Source organism: Phragmites australis, chromosome 2 (assembly GCF_958298935.1).
Source record: "Phragmites australis chromosome 2, lpPhrAust1.1, whole genome shotgun sequence".
NCBI lineage: Eukaryota > Viridiplantae > Streptophyta > Magnoliopsida > Poales > Poaceae > Phragmites > Phragmites australis.
Genome location: NC_084922.1, coordinates 1,534,846 through 1,554,383, shown reverse-complemented (window position 1 = coordinate 1,554,383; position 19,538 = coordinate 1,534,846). Strand labels below are relative to the sequence as shown.

Here is a 19,538-nt window from a genome sequence, read left to right as displayed (position 1 = left end):
AAGACGTCTTTTGTTCCGCCAACATCGTGTTGTCTGTGCGGACTTAAACATAGAAGTACAAAGCGAGGTAGGACACCACCAAAGACCACCACGACGCTAGCCCAAGCAGCTGTTTCCATCGCCGCACCCATACAAACGAATGCATGGCAGCAACGAACATGCACATCATGTGCACCCACCAGTTCCGCAGCTGGGCAGAATGACGAACATCTGACCACCATCGACCTAACAGCTTGGGTTGGCACGGAGGCCCAAGCCAGCGCGGAGGCATTCCAACAGTGGCACAGTGAGGACCCTGTCGCACCCGAGGGGTTATGGCTGAGACCACAACCAGACAGGCTGCCCTATAATGATTCTGGACGCTCAAACCCAGGGGCACTCACACGTGGGCCCTGCCCCTAGATGCCTCCTATGACGACGCCCATGGCACCTTTATCGAGCTAGTGTACTTTGAGAGCTTAGTCACCCGACGGCCCCGATAGCCTCCCCGTGTGGAAGCAGGCTCCAAGGAGACCACCGGTCTCGGGGGCCCGAAAGGACAATGATGCCTCCTAGAGGGAGAGATGAATATGCGTTTTTACAAAATCCGTCCCCTTTTTTCTTTGGCCTAAACTTGCAGCAAAAAATAAACTAACAAATTTTTCACAAGTGAAAATCCTAAATATGCTAGACTCAATTAGTGCATAATCACCATAAATAAGTGTGGATGTCACAATCCTAGGGTGACAAAAATTACTCAAGTCTAGCAAAAAATATGCAATAAAACTCAAAAAGAAAAATCCTGAAAACATTGTTGACCTGGATACACTGGATTCATATTGTACAAAAACCAGAGTTTCTGTGTTAACTCGGATTCTCTAGATTCAATATAGAAAGAATTTGAAGCTGAAATTAAAGTGAGCCTAAAGAGTCATAACTCAAACCAAATGAAATCGTGTGTTCAAAATAATAATTCCAAATAGATCCATAGAGTACCTATAATCAATTTTACATGAACAAATAGACCGAGTAATATGCATAAATATTGAGCAAGAACATAAGAACAAGGAAGGAGGCACAAGATTTATTTTTTGAAATTCAAACACCTCCTCTAGATGTTCCTACGTCTCCGTTGAAGATTTCTTTTCGATTTTGTTTTGGTGCTTGTCTTGGAGAGGATCCCGTAAGCCAAACAATTTTTTTTTTTCATAAGATCCTAGTCTTGGAGAGGATTCTTTGGGTACATAAATTCCTAGGATTAGATTTTCCTGATAGGAATTGTATCCTGAGTTGCCACACAAGCACTGACTCTTTCTGAAAACGTTGACGAAAATGACCAGTCGAAAGCAAGTGCTTGCTGGAGGGTCAGGATAGAAGCGGCACACGACATATTCGGAACGGCACTAGGAGAGCTACTTTTGGCCCTTAGTTGGCACTAGTGGACCAAACTTTGCCTATACAGCATCCTCGTCTGGTTTCTTCTTTTGACATGATTTCACGGCAGAAAACTTGTCCAGGTAGCTCAAACCTGCAATGAACGAACAAACCGCATGGGCCACTCGGAAATGCAACGCATGGAATGCGGCTGCAAATTCTTGAGATCTCTGGAATCCAGATCGGTTCTGGAATGCCCCCAGTGCAAAAATTAGGCTGCTAACATCTCAAATAGGAACTCTTAAGATTTGTGCAGGTAATATTATCCTGTATACAATAGCTAAAATCTCAACTACAGAGCATCATAATCAACAGCGGAAGAGAAAGACACCGAATCAAGACACAATATGATCCATAGAACTCATAATTAGCAGTAGTGTCGATTATCCTACAATACGGGACACCACACACGAGCACAGTTGAAACGGTAGAGCTAATTTCCTGCCTTTGTTAGAGGCAAAACCATGTCCCATACCCTGTTCGCGCCTTGCTAATTGCTATGAAAGCAGAAGCATAACAACTACGAACAGCTCCACCTGTGACCAACCCACCTTGCCGGAAAATGACATTATTATGATAATGTAACAAAGGTCGACGAATAACTCAAAAATCTATGGCTCTACAGTGGTCACTTGCTGCCATTCACCATCCACAGCTTCTTTCCACAGGGTCACATTGTTGTTGCCATCAGACACTGCCAGTATATTTCCAGTCAGCGACCACGACAGCCTCCACACAGGAGTTCTGAAATCATACAGGACTCGGCCTTCCCACTGCTCACCCTCTTTTGCTGCTGTCCAGATAACAACCGTTCCATCCTGAGAGGCACTGGCAATAGTGGACTTTGGGAGGCCTAGGTTTGGTGCCCATGCAACGTCTCTCACCCAATCCCTGTGCATCTGTAGGGCGGGGAAACAATCCATCCTCCAACTTCCGTTGTTGAGCTTCCACACCTTTACTGTATTGTCGCAGCCACCAGAAGCAAGTTTCTGAACATATTCAAACTGGCCAGAAGATCCTGGACTGATAAGAGCACCCGGTGCCACTGCTGGAGCCCAAGAAACTGAGGTAACACCCACTGGATGCGCCTGATCAATGCGTGTTGTGTCCCACACTCCATCAGAACGAGCAGTGAAGACTGAAATGTTCCCATCAGATGAACCACAAGCCAAGCATAGACCCAGCTCATGAGGTGCCCATGCAATGGAATTGACAGAGGACTTGTGCTCAACAAAAGTGTGTACCTGAGCCCATTCATCAGGTTTGCTCCCTTCTTTCCAGATGATAACCCGGCCATCATAGCTGCAGGATGCAAGCATTGAACCAAACTTAGGATGAGCCCATGCGACTTGCCAAACTGGGCCCTGGTGTCCACTCAAAGTTGCAAGTTGCTGGTGCGAGGTGCCACTTACGCCAATGATCTTTATCGTGTTATCAGAGGAGGCTGTAGCAAGACGCTTCCCATAGTAATCCATGGCAATATCATGCACCACATCTTGATGCCCAGTCTCGATCTTATGAGGTGGCATTGCTCCAATGATATAAATTGAACAAAAAAGAATGAGAACCAACTCTTCTGTGTTGACCACTTTGAACTCCTATTTGATTAAAAAAAAGTGAGGGCATCAGGTCAAAGATAAATCAAAGAATGATATAATGTGTGAACACTTAACTGAAAATAAGGATATGCTATAAATCACAATATCACATGGAGTTGATAGTATGCCATATTGCAGTTACAACAATATTGATACACAACAGTGATGGTCCAATACAATAGCTTCTAGCTTGTACCATTATTTAATTGTGGATCTTTTTTTCACAAAAAGGTCAAACAATTCGTCATTCATCAGATTGCTTACAAGACACAAAATCATTGGGGATACACCTCTGATCAATACTTTTGATTAAATTAGCTTAATAAGGTAAGAATACTGGGCAACACTATATCTACCACATCATCAGGAAAAACAAACCAACACTCATGAATAGCGATTGGAAAGTATTTTTGTATGAGAATAAGCAAAACAAAGTCTAGCAGATGAATAAAGTACATCACATTTGGTATAATAACACAGTTTCCCACTTTTCGGGTATTTTGCAATCCTCTCTAAACCACTACATCTCATAATGAAGCTCTTAAATAGACTGAAATAGATGGTAAAAAGGATTCCACAGAGCTTTAACAAACTTCAGCAGCTGACAGAAGGGCATCCTGACCTGAAAAGCTGCAGAAGCAGAGGTTGAACCAAAAATATGCGCAAATGGTGGTGCTAGTGCTACTAATCTCACAAAAATAACTCAAGGGACTCGGCCACAAACTTAAGCAGATGGGGTTAAAATGTAAAAAATACTGCAGTAGCAGGTTTGATTGTCCAATCTATAATATCTATACAAGTCATTCCTCTAAACCTCGCACCAGGTTGAGCCACATCATCCGAAATTAGTCCAGCCGTTGGATGTTGAGCTTCCAATCAGATCTGTCCTTTCGTGTGTCATCCCCTTTCACCCCACCCCTGCTGTCAGTACAATTTCTCTCCCACCGAACAGAGCATTTCCCACTCTCTCATCATCAACGCCATGCTCCTGCTCAGTTACCATTTCTTCAGCCGAACAAATAAATTCCAATTACACACCTCTCTACTCCCTCATCCCACTAACTACAGCAAGGTGCTCCAGCAGCCGATGAACTTATCCACGTCTGTAACTGCACAAATGCGGCGAATCGCTCTGACGAAATGGTAATTGCCTTTATTATCCTCAGCAGCTGACGGTGGACAATGACATCTTGATCGGATTGCATACCCACACAATCCTATCAGTGCCTCCACGCCGCCGTTGTCACCAACAACTACAAGGAGCATCGTCGATGCCATACCGCCGTGGCTTCGCCAATCATGACGGACGCAGCTCCAATCGATCGCCTGTCGTCAGCTGTCTTCTTTTCTTGATTTATCATATTTCTGACACACCATTCATTCATTGCTCAATAACATAATTTCTCCTCTTTTCCAGGTTCAATCTGAATGACACTTATACCTTGGATTCAAAATAGTTCCCTATATATCATTTTTTGGCTTGGTTTCCCTTGGGTTTCTTAATTTGGATGGTCTGTATCTTATGTTCATGGTCTCCTTGAGCACACGGTATATTAATTTGGATGGTCTGAATTATTATGAGCCACAAAACAGTAGCGACTGAGCTTCTCCGAGTTCTTTTGTTCATTTTAGCTATCGTATGAAATGTCTCCAATGCTGAAATCAAATTTCCATATATTCACTGCTCCAATGGATAGTCTCATCATGTTTTTGGACTGCATCCGATCGAGCTCAATAAAATTGTTTGAAGCAGGTGCCTGTCTTTACTACTGCACCTTTTCCGAATTTCAAGTTGATCCCTTCTCCCTCAAACATACACACATAGACATAGTTATCATGGTCTACCCTTTTCATCCAAATTACTTGACTGTAAAGTATTGTAGTTTTTCTAATTTTTTTTATTAACTTGGCTGACATTAATCGTACGCAGCATGCAACCCATAGTTTTATGCACAAGCAACATATTGTTTTTCTTTATCATAAATCATTTCAGCATCCCTAAATCTTAAACAAGAAATCCCGCCACAACATGCAGAGAAGTCATCTAGTTCCTTTTTTGCTTCAGTCCAAACCAGCAAAAGCAAATAAACTTCCCAAAAGCATTCAACACGAGCCAGTAGTGAAACAACCAATTTATAACGATTTGGTCGAGATCAAATCAAATATTAACATTTAGCATCAACATGGCAGTAGACATTCGCATTTGAATTTAGTAAGAACCTAGCAGCATATATTTGCAGCAGAAGATGTATCTAAAAACGCCAAAGCTGAAATTTTTCTTTGCCCTCCCTCACCTCCCTGATGCAAGTTTCCTCAGGATTCACCTACAGGAGTACTAGAGGATGCAGAAACGCGTGGGATACAAAGATATCTCAGGGAGTAAACATGTCCTGGACAACAAGTCACCGGGCCAAGGGGCCAATCTGAGAACCCCCTACATGGCTACATCTCAAACCAAACTATTCGTCCCCAAATCCTTGCCTGCCCCAACATCCCAACAGGATTCCTTGCCACACAATCCAGGCCATCCTATCTCACGGATCGGAAGGACCGAATCCAAACCCTGAATCACTGTTTCTTGGCCACTCGCGAGAAAAAAAAAAGAAACAGGCCCATCCAAGAAAAGGGAAAACGCCATGAATCAAGAACAAGCCACACGCTACATCGGAGGAGAGGGCGAGGTCATGGGAGAGCTCTTGCTTACCCTCGGAGGCCGGAGGGGACGACGAGGAGCTAGATTGCGATAGAAGCCGACGACGAGGAGCGAGATCGCTGCGGCGGAAACTGGCGACCTCTCCGCGTCGGGTCGTCGATCTATAGGGGCTGGGGTTGAGCCCACTATGCGATCGCGCGTCTCATGGGCCGGATCCGTTAGGCTACAACAGCCCAACAGGACGATTTTATTTCGGCTTGGCCAATCGACGTTGTTAGAATTATCATGGGCTTGGCCTATTTTATTTCGTGGATAATTCTCAATAAATTTATTTTGTTAGAATTATCATGTCGAAAGTTTTCTTGGAATCCTTTCAAGGTTTTTTCTCGGATTGAAGGAAAGTTCTTTTGTCCATGATGGTGGCCGTCAATGGCGGCCGCGGTGGGGACCGGAGCGGGAGGCGAGAGATGGTGGAGGGCCGCAGATCGAGCTGGATGGTGAGTAAATCAGCGCGAGACGGGAGCCGGCGGCGATCTGGATGGCCGGCATGGGGAGGAGAAGTCAATGAACTTCTGCGTGAAGCAGGCCAGTCCAGGCCTTCTTCAAGTCTCCTCCCGTACATGAAAAACGCGGGCTCAGTGATTGCACGCCCGTACCCTACCCCGCATCGTCACAGCCGCCCGCACGCCATGTCGCGCCGAGTCCTCCACTGAGCCCTCGCCACCTCCCCACTCCACATGCATCATCTCTGACCCATCGAGCTGGACAGCGCTTGGCCGACACGATGAAATGTCCGTGTTTAAGGCCACAGTTCCACACCTCCACAGCCTAGTTTGATCGTCGCGGCGATCGAGTACTCACTAGCTAGGAAGCGAGCGAGCACCCGTCGCCGTCAATGGCGTCTCCGGCTCCCGTCAAGACGGTACTGTTCTCTGGCCTGCTAGTGCGCAGTGCGGTCTCCCGGCCGATCTTGCCTTGACGCGTAAACCATGGCGGAGTGTGCATTGTTGCGCTGTGCAGGTGCTGGTGCCGATCGCCGCCGGCTCGGAGCCCGTGGAGGCGTCCGTCCCCATCGACATCCTCCGCCGCGCCGGCGCTGACGTCACAGTCGCGTCCGCGGGGGACGCGCTGCTCGTCAAGGCCATGTACCGGGTCAAGATCGTTGCGGACGCGCTCGTCGCCGACTGCGCCGACGCGTCCTACGACCTCATCGTCCTCCCTGTAAGAAGCCACCGCTTGGTTTGCCAAGACTGCGCGCGGTGGCGGTGTGCTCTGCCCGCTCGCGCTCCCGTCTCGCGCTGATTGACTCGCGTCCGTCGATTTCCTGCGATGCAGGGAGGGGTTCCCGGCGCGGAGAACCTCGGCGGCTGCACCGCGCTGGAAGGCATCGCGAGGAGGCACGCGGAGAAGGGGGGGGGGGGGCTCTACGCCGCCATCTGCGCCGCGCCAGCGGTGGCCTTGGCGCCTGCTTAACGGCCGCAATGTATAATATCTGCATGGCTCATCCTGACGCCTAGTTTGTGACTTGTGAGATCGCTTTGGCACAATGGCAGCTACCTACTCATTGATGTGGCTTGTGTTTGTGAAGGCAACTGCTCATCCATGGTTCGTGGGGAAGTTCCCACCCGAGGTGACCGCCATAGACGCGAACGTGGTGGTCGACGGGAAGGTCGTGACAAGCCGTGGACCGGCGACGGCGATGGAGTTTGCTCTGGCTTTGGTGGAACAGCTCTACGGGAAGGAGAAGGTTGAGCAAATTGCTAAACCAACGGTACGTGACTGTGTGTTCCTGCTCCTTGATTTCACTTTCACATAAAAAGCAGTTTACAATGCGAAGAATTTACAGGAATCCCGTAGAAACTTCACAGAAATAGTCATTAGGATCCTTCTTTCTTTTACAACGTCTCAGAGTTTCAAACTGTATCATATGTATATCAAAAGTGCGTTCTTAAATAGTTTCATACAGAAAAATATCTATATCAAGCAACCATCAGACTTTGAACACATCAAATATCCATATACAACATACAAACTTTAAAAAGTTTTATATGAACTTAAGAAAGCATACCTAGGACTTGGTATGATAAATTTAGTTCTTTCTTGTTAGAGTATGAGTATGTCATGTAGTCGGTTGATAAAACTTTATTCACTCTTAGACATATTAAAGATTTTCTACTTGTTCAGATTTACGTGGATAATATCATTTTTGGTAGCTCTTCTCATGCACTTGTAGTCAAGTTTGCAAAAACTATGAGTTGTGAGTTCGAGATGTCGATGATGGGTGAACTCAACTTCTTTCTTGGAATTCAAATTAAGCAATGCAAGTAGGGTATATTCGTTCACCAGATGAAGGACATCAAGGAGCTGCTGAAGAATTCAACATGGGCGATATGAAAACCCTTGGTGACATGTATGGCTACCTCGATTGTGTTTGATCCGGATGAACATGGTGAAGCGGTGGACTAGCAAGAGTTCATGAGTATGATTGACTCCCTCCTATATCTGATGGCGACAAGATCGGACATCCACTTTGTTGTCTGCCTCTGCACGCACTTCCAAGCTTCACCGAGGAAGTCTCACCACCAAGCGGTGAAACGCATTCTGAGATAACTCAAGCACACTCTCAAGTATGGGCTCTAGTTTTTCACTTTCTCTTTGAGGTTTTTTCGATGCGGATTTTGCTGGGTGTAGAATTGAGAGGAAGAGTACTTCTGGCACGTGTCATTTTTTGGGTACTTCACTTATGTGTTGGTCTTCTCGCAAGCAGTTTAGCGTTACACAGTCTACTGCTGAAATTGAATATATAGATGCCGCTAACTTTGTGTTTCAACTCTTTCTTTGATCTTCATATGTGTTGTCAATAGACTCATCAAGGGGGGATTGAGAAACCAAGTGGATATATGTCTTGATTTGCTTGTGATGAGTCATTGACAATAATTGATTTGAGTTGATCTTGGTTGGCATAAGTGTGTTTATGTATAATTTTGCTTATGACTAACCACTGATGGAGAGTACATTATAGTTAACATGAGGCTAGGAAAAGAGTGATCACCAGATAATTCGGTGTGAGAAAATTTATCTTTATCAGATAGTCCGGTGTTCTAAACGAGCAGACGCTGGAGTATTTTTGTGAAGAAGCCAAAGTGGAGTTAAAGCATCAGATGATCCAATGTGGTGCTGATGCTGACACCAAAGGTTTTCAGTTTGGTGGTAAATTTTGAAATAGGTATCGGATGGTCAAGTGTTGGCTACTTGTGTTCACCGGACTATTTCCAACAGAGAAGGGTCCAAACTGAGTTCTAGTGACTTGTACTCACTGGACAGTCCAGTATTGAGCTGTGTGAACGCCGGAGAGTACACCAGATATTTTCTTGTAGAGAGCAATTTTTCAGTGCATGTGGGACTTTTGTGCACAGGATTGTCCGGTGGTGGACAGTGTGCACACCGGAGTATATCATCATTTTTTATAATTCTTGCAGAGAGTAAATTTTCAGTGCAAAGAAAGAACTACACTCACCGGATGGTCCGATGTTCAGAGGATGAACACATCGGAGTATCCGGTGTTCACGATTTCTACATGATGTGCTTTCATTTAAGAATTTTTGTTTTCAGCTAACCTGGAGATGGTTTTGGAGTGGAAGAAACATGTTTGCTTATTTCATGGTGTGTAGACTATGAATGTGACTTGGTGGTCAATGGCGAGATGATCGGGACCAAGCGAGAGGCTTGTTGCTGGATGGTAAAAAAGACTGGACGGAGGCAAGGGTGATCCTGGCGATACACATGGAGGTCAAGCAAAAGCATAGATGGAGAAGGATGAATATGACATGTTGACAAAATCAAATGAAGGGGATACCGATGCAAGTGATGAGACGGCTCAAGGAATCTGGAGCAGAATAGACTTGTTAGCGGTCAAGATAGCAAAACGGAATACACGCGTCAACATCGGAGCACTTGCTTAAGGCAAAGCAAATAGCAGCTAGTCATGCTTTGAGAAACATGCTAGGGTTTTATGTTTTGGCCACAAAACTGCGGGATGACTAGAGGGTCACATGGCATCATCGTGAAGATTGCGTCGAGATGAAACTAAGTTGTGAAGAAATCATGACTACTTGATGGACGGAGCAAAAAATAGATCAAAATGCCCCAGTAGTAGGTATGAGTGTATTACCAGTGAGGAGTATTTTGGGAATAAGGAAACGTAAGGGCCAAAACACCTCTCTAGGCCTATAAATAGACGGATAAAGCTGTGAGAGAGTCTTAAACTAGCCATTTAAGAACCTAGTGATAGGTTGGAGGAAATAAGATGATAGACTTAGTTTATGTAACAAGCTAGAGGTTTTATGAGAGAAACAAATTTGTAATCTGTCGAAAATAGGGTTAACCTCTGTACTTAATAAAGATTATTTTCTTGCATATACTTGTGCTCATCTCCTTCTAGTCTTTTTCTTTTGGTTCTCTTGTCTTCCTTGCAAGTTTTTTTTTTATTTTCATGTTGATTTTCGTTTTTTCCTTTAAACTGCAATCTTTTCATCTTGGAAAGTTGTTTTCCCTGTTGCTAAGTATAAATTTCACATATTCATATATATGAGAGGGTCTTGAGTTACATTTCCTCTAGATTATCAACCTGGAGAGTTTTTTTTGCCCGGTAATAATCTTTTTTAGTTTCTTTGCAAGTTGAGAGCTTTCGAGTGTTAAAGACACATGTAATAGTCTTGAATAGAACCTAGAGTTCATATTCCTTCTGTGGAGTTATGTTGTCTCACAACATTTCTTTTGAACTTTATATCTATTTGGCTTCTGCTTGTGCGTTTTTTAGAAATGTTTGATGAACACGGAGTATGTTATCTATTTCGCAAGAAATTTATAAGATATCTATTCATCTTCTCTAGTTGTCTACCTGATCCTACGTTATCAACTTGTCATTAACTTGAAAGTGTCTGTCATTGTAGGGCAAGAAGGCAATGGCATTCTCACCCATGTCACATCTGCTCACAGATCAGAGTGCATGCAAGCACAGGGTTGTCGTCGATGGTAACCTTATCACCAGTAGAGCCCCAGGGACTATAACTGAGTTCGCCCTAGCCATTGTTGAGAAGCTATTTGGTTGAGAAAGCAGTCAGTATAGCAAAGGAGTCTGTTTTTATGTGATTATACACTGTGCTGGCGTTTTGTGCAGTGCAATCACGTGGATAAACATGTCAGGAACCTGTTAGTGATGCTTCTGTAGTTCTGTTTATATGCATGTGGTGGTAAGTGCTGCCTGAGCGTAATAATTCATTGGTACTATAACATTACATTGTAAACTGTGATCCAGGAATGTACATCACGCATACTACCATACCATATGTGCAAGGAATCATTCTTAGATTTAGTGAGGACTACAGGGGCATTCTTTTACTTCACAAAAGCAGAGGATCTGAGTCCTTAATTTGTTTGCTGAAAGATATGAACTGGAGTTGCATGCCACTCCATGGCTCACCTGCTCTGATCAGCATGGATCACAGCCTCGAACATAGGAAAGAGTGACCTAGTCTTCATGTCATAGTAAACTGTACGTATATGCTACCGACTTTATATGCACTGTATTCTTTCCTTGGTATAAACATTTTATCCTTGCTAGCTACTTGTACAGTTCTTTTGCTTTTGTTCCTCTTATGTGCATGTTTGAGATATAGGATTCGGTTAGAAGAACTAAGCAATGGATACTTTTAAGAGATCAAAGTATAACTCTTGAAAGCATTCTGTGTAGCTTATCCCCTTTAACTGTTATTTCTGGATTTCGAATCTGTTGGATCCTCCAGAATACTTGAGAAAAGCTTATGGGTTATGATTGTTACTTTCATATCAGGAATACTAATTTGTGGATGGAAATAACATGAGCATAAAGCAATAGGAAAGTGGCATCTTTCTCTTTTGTCCTGGATCGAGAGTGATAAGTGGATGTGAATCACTTTTACTTTTGGAGAGTAGATCATGCTAAACCAATCTATGACTGGATCCCTTCAATAGACGATTCTCGCTTTCCTAAATCTTGAAGTGCTTTGAGCTTCTCTGTCACACAATATGATAACTCTCTTGTTGGTTGTTACTGGTATTCCATCTGTTGTTTAGCATCCTTCTGAGTTCTGATCGGCAAACCTTTAGTGATGAAAAGGAAATAACTCTTAAGTAACTTTTGGAAACTTCGTTATCGATATGTTTAACCCGCACTTGAGTACTGTTGCTTTCCCATATCGTGTTGTCCACAACTGACCAAAGAATAGTTCTAGTTCTACTGCTAGAGTATTGTGAGGCTATTTTTGGAAGCTGTCATCCTTTTTATTCTGATCTGAAAGCCCCTTTCGGTGAAGTGCATTGGTGCTTTCACCGTGTCCTTTGGATATCCAAGGTTGTGTGCATCATGCACAGATAATTGATTACATTGACAACACAACTGTTATGATAGGTGCTAAAAAATGTTACTGCTGACTTAGCATTGTAGTTTTGTTTCTCAATTTTCATTGTAAAATAGTTTTGTTTCTCAAAAAAAAAAATCACTGTAAGACATTTGACTTGAACAATCATAAGGCTACCAGGAAACCAAAAATTTTCACCGAAGCAAACCTCACTGGAAAAGGGAAGCAGTACATTCCTTAGTCCTTATAAAAAAAACTACACTCATTTGCAATCTTTCAGTGAACAAATACCCGTACCAAGACAGTAATGCTCAAATTATTAAATTCAAAACGCAAGGCTCTCTAAACGCCAGGTGTTCAGGATTATCCCTGGTTCCTTATTGGTCCCCTGAAGGGATCAGCTGTTCCCGTTGCTATCAGCTTTGAGTTGTCTAGCCAATTAGTCCCGCTTTCTTCTGATACAGAAGATCCATTGAAAGATCACGAGCAACTATCTCGATGTTCCAGTCACCGACCTCACTAGAGCCTCCGATATAAATTGATTTGTCCTTTTTTTGATGCTAAATAGTGGCATCCAATGATAATTATTTTTTTGGAGGATCAATACTAAATATTTGAGGGCAGTGTGGTGGCATATGTACTTGTTTGTCTGATGCAACCTGGCGTCTAATCATTTCGTTGTTTTCTCTTTGTAATTTGTTTTAATAGTTGATGTCTACTTAGGTTCATGCATATGAACTTAGTTTGGTCAGACATGTTGCAGTACTTTATAAAATGAGACATGTTGAAGCTTACAAGTCAAACAAAAAGAATAGGTTGAGTCATCTCATAACAACATGTCTGCTTGTTTAGTTAATGACAAAATTAGATGGATGTTATTGTAAAAATACCTATATTAAAAAATATTATCGGTTGTGAGAATATCATATGGTCCAGAACCCACATGTCATCCTCACGCCGATGTTATTTATTAATTTTTATAATTTTTACTATTGTAATCAGCAAATTGCTCCGTTGCTAGTAATGCCAAGTACGAATGTTGGTCATCTATACCAAACATCATGTCGTGAATTATTTTAAACTTATGAGTACGGACTTGAGAAGCAGAATTGTATGCGGAAAGCTTGATGTCATACCTCACTTAGAGGCAAAGAGGATGGTGAAATGGCAACGTCAAGATGCTTAGAGCTGTGCTTGTTCACAAATAGATAAGGTTGATTGAACTACCTATGTAGTAATATATATTCTTTCCTTTCTGTATTTTCTTGACAAAATTTATCCGAAATACAAATCTTCCAAATTTTTTTGGCAAAGGTGTAGCTGCAGAAAACATGCAAAGGTATTATAAATCAACAGTTGGGAGTTGTTGCTCCAAATGCCCCATCACACTTCTATATTTTGCTTATTCGTATACTACTGTGTAAGAATGTTTGATTGGACCATCGATAGCCACTTGTAACTCTTTGTGCATGTTTGTATTTGACAATTTGGATTCAAATCATTTTTATTCAGATTTTCCAACTAAGCTCTAAAAACCTACTTTCTATACTGATTGTACGAACAATATTAGTCAACCGAAAATTTTGCATTTGTGGATGGAACCTGCAAATCCATCGCCCTGAGCCAAAGGCCCTAACAGTATTAGTACTATACTTAGGAATACGAAAATCTTTCAGCATTCTGCGGCAAGCTTTAACAGTTGGAAATCAAATTTCTTAGACTCAAGTCAATCTTAAACTTAACAAAATGAACTTCACCCTGGCTTCTTTGATTACTGCTTGGCTTTCTTCTCTTGTATAGTGTTTCCTCTTTTCTTTGTGGATCCAAATCCTCTGACTTCACCCTGGTAAAGTCAGAGGTAAACAGGTATTGTAGCACCAAATGATGTAGTAATATTGTTGTTTATAGAACACTGTAGCATCAAATTCTATCCATCCACTTGAGATCCAACGCCTCCGTGAAGTTAGAGGATATGGTTCTCCTCTCTGCCCCCTCCCCCCTAGTTTTGTTCTTGGTTTTGGCCTCCTTGTACATCTAGAGTGCTGGGTCTTGTATAGTTTTGTAGTTCCCTTTTATATATTTAATAAAATACAACAACAGGGTTCCCCTACTGTAATCCTTCAAAAAAAAAAATAGTACTATACTTCAGTTGCTGGCTGACGCAAAGTTTGATAGCTAAAGTCAGGGATAGGTGAGAATATTTCAAATTTAAGTGTCCACACTCCACACGACAGTACCTCTAAAACAATGATATCTCTTATTATGTTGTCCCTGTAGCAAGTATACGTTTTTTTCCAAAAAGAAAAAAGAAAGGGAAGTGATGTTGGCATTGGTTAGATATGTTGAATCAAATTTGATCCATGCTTCTGAGTTCCCTTGCAAGTTGCATAGTTGCTCAACGGTGCTCGTATTAAAATTTTCAAGACCAATAAATAGAAAAAATATGCGCAGTTCTTGTCTAGTGAAAAGTGATAAACCCTGAACATTACGTATGCGCATCACGAAATTCTTGTACCGCTGTCAGGACAGGGAAAATATATCCAAACAAAGTGCAAGAAGCCAAGAAAGCAAACCAAAAACAAACACAGCAAGTAACATAGAAAATTTACAACAAGTCCTTATCCTCTACGTCAATTTGCAGAAAACAACCTCTAATCAGACAAGAACACATAGGTTACATATTGTCCCTCGCTCTCAACTGCTTCCCTCACAAAGAGCTAGAGCTAGATCTTCTTCTTCTTCCTCCAAGCAGTATTCTGAGAGCTCTTTCCTTCCCTTCTCACAGAAGCTCCTGAAAGCCACAAACCAACAGACCAATCGCCAAGAAACCAAGAGGAAACTGTATTCAGACATATATCACCTGCGTCAAGATGATCCCTTTCACAAAGCAGAGGAATTCCAAGATGAAACATTGCCTCCACTAGACATGACCTTGAACAGGAGTTCACTGAAGCCAGTAATGGATGTGCAACGCGGCATGCGAGGAATCGGCACCGGTGGAAGCAAGGAGGATTCGGAGCAGAGGAAGCTGCAGCGCGTCAGGCTCCCCTTCTGGTCCTGTCCTCCAAATCGGCCTCCAGGCACCTGAGCTGGTCTGGTGTTCTCGTTTGTGTTCACTTCCAAATCAAGCACTTGCCTCTCTGCATCCCCTTCTCTTGGTGTCCTCCTGACCTTGAACAAGCTGAAGGGCATAGGCCAGGTTTCCTTTGCCCTTGTGCTTCCTGTCTGTTCCTGTCCTTTTCCCACCCTGGAACGACATGGCTCCGCTTTTCCTATGATTTCGTTGCGAGTTTGTTCCTGCGATTCTGCGTCCTGAGGCGATTTTGGGAGAAGCGCTCTTGTCTTGGCAGTGCTCTTGGGAACCAGGGCTTTGGTGTTGCTGCTGTTTGCCTCCTTGTTTCTTGCTCGCTTTCCTTGTCAAAGCTTTGCTGGTCCTTGGGAAACAAAGGTGCTTGGACTTTGCTCCTCTCTTGTGTGCAAGATCTGTGACATTCTGGAGGCGTGTTCTTGGCCCTTGCGACTGTAAGTTCTTGGGTGCGGGTTGTCTTGTCCCTGCTGATCCCTTGGAAGAAGCGACAGCTCTTGCTCAACTTGCACCACGGCCTCGTTGTGATAATTAGCAGAAGGTGCAGAATCCTTGTAACCTAGTTTTGGGCCTTGCTCTTTATATATCGTTCGCCTTGTACCGTGCCGGGCCAGTTCAAGAAACTGTACTCCGACTTCTGAGTTCCTGACACTGCATCTGCACCGGGAAAGTTGGGAGTTTGCTTCTCCATAGCTGCAGTTGCACTGTTTTGCCATTTTTGCCTTCTGGGTCATCGACGTTCCGGCAGCTTTAATCCGCGACGACATGAGCTCTGTCCCCTTCAGTGAATCCGGGCTCTTTGACGGCTGCTACGCTGGTTTCGGCAATGGCCATGGTCGTGAGTACGACCTCAGCCAGCTGGGAGCGTCGACGTCGTGTGCCCTTTTAGACGGGAACACACAGCAGTTGAACGCGGCCGCAACGGAGGTGCCGAAGAGGAAGGAAGACCGGGCCGAGAAGGCGGCGATGGCCCTCAAGAGCCACAGCGAGGCGGAGCGGCGGCGGAGGGAGAGGATCAACGCGCACCTCGCCACACTCCGGAGCATGGTGCCCTGCGCCGACAAGGTACATGAGTGCTTCCCTCTTGCTGTTGTACGTCTCGTGACAAAACCGATGTCCAACATGCATGCGATGTGTTAGAGATTTAGTAGTTTTACTTTCGAAGAACCTAGGGCATATTTGGTTATTCACTTCAAGAAGCTAAATCAAAAAAAAATTCACGTCTAGAAAATTTAGCTTCCATTTCTATAGCAAAGCTAGGCAAAGTTCTATTATCCAAAATAACCGTCTCGATTTTTATTCGGCCAAAATTTTAATTCGATCTTAAATCAAACACTACTACTCGATTTACTTCGATTTTGATATGACATATGGCCAAATTCGAAGTTGACTTCTTAAGTCGAGAACCAAACATCCCTGGCCCATGAGACTCTAGATGTGGTGGTGGGGGTCGTTGCACGGCCGTGCGCCTGCCCGCCCCGTGCCGGCTAGGGTGACGCCGCTCGGTCGAGCAATGGCAAGTTGGCAGTTGGCAGCCGATGGGACTGGTGACCGGCGAAGCCCAGTCTAGATAAAGCCTGCTTACTGGTCATCGGTTCGTTTTGGGTGGTCCAGATAAAGCTTGGTCCAGGTCCAGATGGCGAGCCCACTGAGCCAACCCAGGCAACTCATGGTATGATCGATCGATTTCCTTGATGGCTACTTATGGCAACCTTGGCACGGTGCCGAGCGGACGGCAGAGTGCGAGGATGATGCCGCGACAGACAGTAGAGAACGGTTCGCACACAGGACGGACCTGCATGGTGACCAGAAGCAGCGGCCGGCACGGTACGGGATCGCGAGAGAGACGGTCGCGCCGCGGCGCGGGGGGCGGCTGAATTCAGGGACGCGCCGCCGGCTCGTGCGCGCGTGGCGCCGTGGCGGAACGCAAGCACAGCGATGGTGAGTGAGCGGCGGCGGTGCCGACAGGGCGCGGCACGCGATGCCAAGCCAAGTTCTCGAGGGGAATAGCGTAGGTTGCACCACTAGTTACGTGCGCGCATGCATGTTCACAGATACGTCTCGTTTCCAAATCTTGACTGGCAGCCCAGTTTCCGCACGGGCGAGATTCTTTTTGCTCCATCGAAGCTACCTTCATCATCGATCAGTTCGCCACCCCGTGAACGCACATCAAAACACGTTACGGTACGGCCTAACTGCTGGATACTCTTGTTCTTGCAGATGGACAAAGCCGCGCTGCTCGCAGAAGTAATAACCCACGTCAAGAAGCTCAAGGCCAACGCGGCGCGAATCAGCAGGCACTGCCCCGTCCCGGCCGACGCGGACAACGTCACGGTCGAGCTGGTCCCAGAAGCATCATCATCCCGCGGCACGATCGTCGGCTGCAACGGCGGCGGCTCCCTCGTCAAGGCGACGCTCAGCTGCGGCGACGGCGCCGACCTCTTCGCCGACGTCAAGCACGCGCTGCGGCCCCTGAGGCTCAAGGTCGTCGGCTCCGAGTTCACCACGCTGGGCGGCCGCGTCCGCTTCACCTTCCTCGTGTCGTCGTGCGGCGACGACGACGTGAGCCTGGGCTCGGTGCGCCAGGCGCTCCAGTCCGTCCTCGACAAGGCCAACCCCGAGCTCGAGTTCGCGCCGAGGGCGTCGCTTCTGAACAAACGCCGGAGGGTCTCGACCTTCGAGTCCTCGAGCTCTTCTTCTTGACAGATTCAGAAAGGACCAGTGCTAAGTGTCAGAATTCAGGTTATCATGCATGCATGATGCATGGACCAGATCGTACTCCTTGCAAATGATCTTGCCATTTGCTAGGTCAAGAAGAAGCTGCACTGATTTCTAAAACATTGGCTTGCAGTAGTGCTCGTGTTGTTTAGTACCTATTAATTTGTAAGAACATTTTACTCCCTGCATGCATGCTTACTTTTGTAAGAGCATCACTCTCCACTGTAATTTAAATTTACTACTAGTTGGTCCCTTTTATGTATCAGACGACAGCTTTTTAATTACTCGGTCGTTGTTTCTTACTTCCTTCCTGACAGAGACATGTCATTGATAACCTTGACAGAGACCTTGATGTACCTAAGTCAGAAACAATGAAGGCCACAGGGAGTGGTCCTGCATAAAAAAAGGGAGAGACAGACAAAAAAAAAACACTAATGAGGATTCTCATTTGAAATGCTAGAGATTTGGGCAAGACAGTTAGGAGGAAACAATTAAAGGACTATATTGTGCAGGAAAAGTTGGATATCATTAGTATCTAGAAAATTGTGAAGAAGGGCTTCACAGAAAAATAGCTTAAAGAAATTGTTGATAATAACAATTTTGTTTAGAGGGTTGTACCTGCTCATGGTCACTCTGGGGGGATTTTGGTAGGGGTTAAAGAGGACCTTCTGGAACTAGAGCATTGCGATATCGACCAATTTTGTATTCACATTACCATGAGGGTGAGGGTCACTAACCTCATATGGGAGTTTATAACTGTTTATGACCCTGCAGATCACATCAATTCAAGGGATTCCGTCTGTGAACTGGATGACATATGTGATAGGATATCACTGCCAGCTCTTTTGGGTAGTGACTTCAATCTCATTAGAGATGCTGAGGATAAAAATAATGACAACATTGATAAGAATCTTGTGGACCTCTTTAATGGCTTTATTGAGAAATTTCACTTAAGGGAAGTGAAAAGAGCTAGCCCCAAATATACTTGACTAACAAACAGTTAGCTCCAGTTATGGTAAAACTTGATAGGTTCCTTATGTCCAGTGGCTGGGAACAATCCTTTCCTCTATGTCATGCATGGAGCATGACTAGAGTTAGCTCTGATCACACACCGGTTTGCTTGGACTCAGGGGAGGCTAGGATCCAGAGATGCAAACACTTCATCTTTCAAAGACAGTGACTCTTAGTTGACAACTTCAAAGATTTTGTATGTCAGAGGTGGCTAGAAAAGAAAGCAAAAGGATATGCTAATTGTTACTCTATGGATAAATGGAATGGCAGTCTTGGTGACATTAGGCAGTTTATGAGAGGATGGCATAGACAACTGGTTGGTGAATAGAACAAGAACAAGCTGGATATGTTGGCCTAGCTAGTTGTGCTTGATGGTAAAGCAGATTCTGAAGTGTTATCTAAAGTTCAATGGGAGATCAGATACAAGCTAGAAGAAAGCATTGAGAAAATTCTCTTCATGGAGGAGATATTTTGGAAACAGAAATGTGAGAAGACCCTGGTGAGAGAGGGTGACAATAACACAAGATTTTTTCATTTGTTAGCCAATGGAAGAAGGAGGAAGAATCTGATCCTATCTATGAAGGCTAATCATGAAGAAATCAACTCTCAGGATGAACTTAAGGAACATATTTATGACTTCTATAAAAAGTTGTTTGGCCATG

General features: G+C 44.4%; 2 protein-coding genes and 1 pseudogene across 2 annotated transcripts; 2 read left to right on the top strand and 1 right to left on the bottom strand.

Moving 5' to 3' along the window:
* Positions 1 to 1,750: 1,750 nt before the first annotated feature.
* LOC133892899 (protein transport protein SEC13 homolog B-like) lies at positions 1,751 to 5,825 on the bottom strand. Its single transcript, XM_062333891.1, has 2 exons — positions 5,716 to 5,825; positions 1,751 to 3,011 (listed from the first exon to the last, which is right to left on the bottom strand). Exon 2 carries the CDS (start codon positions 2,940 to 2,942, stop codon positions 2,025 to 2,027), a length of 918 nt encoding a protein of 305 aa, XP_062189875.1. The 5' UTR covers positions 2,943 to 3,011; positions 5,716 to 5,825; the 3' UTR covers positions 1,751 to 2,024.
* Positions 5,826 to 6,224: 399 nt separating this feature from the next.
* On the top strand, positions 6,225 to 11,194 carry LOC133909748 (protein DJ-1 homolog B-like; annotated as a pseudogene).
* Positions 11,195 to 14,767: 3,573 nt separating this feature from the next.
* LOC133892888 (transcription factor bHLH30-like) lies at positions 14,768 to 18,169 on the top strand. The gene is made up of 2 exons (XM_062333880.1): positions 14,768 to 16,212; positions 17,368 to 18,169. The coding sequence occupies exons 1-2, from the start codon at positions 15,913 to 15,915 to the stop codon at positions 17,848 to 17,850; spliced, it is 783 nt and encodes a 260-aa protein (XP_062189864.1). The 5' UTR covers positions 14,768 to 15,912; the 3' UTR covers positions 17,851 to 18,169.
* Positions 18,170 to 19,538: the final 1,369 nt, after the last annotated feature.

Bases quoted from the DNA above. Each gene is read 5' to 3' on its own strand.
- LOC133892888 (XM_062333880.1), top strand. From the start codon at position 15,913: ATGAGCTCTGTCCCCTTCAGTGAATCCGGGCTCTTTGACGGCTGCTAC. The intron at 16,213-17,367 runs GTACATGAGTGC...TTGTTCTTGCAG, and splicing joins TGGTGCCCTGCGCCGACAAG to ATGGACAAAGCCGCGCTGCT.
- LOC133892899 (XM_062333891.1), bottom strand. From the start codon at position 2,942: ATGCCACCTCATAAGATCGAGACTGGGCATCAAGATGTGGTGCATGAT.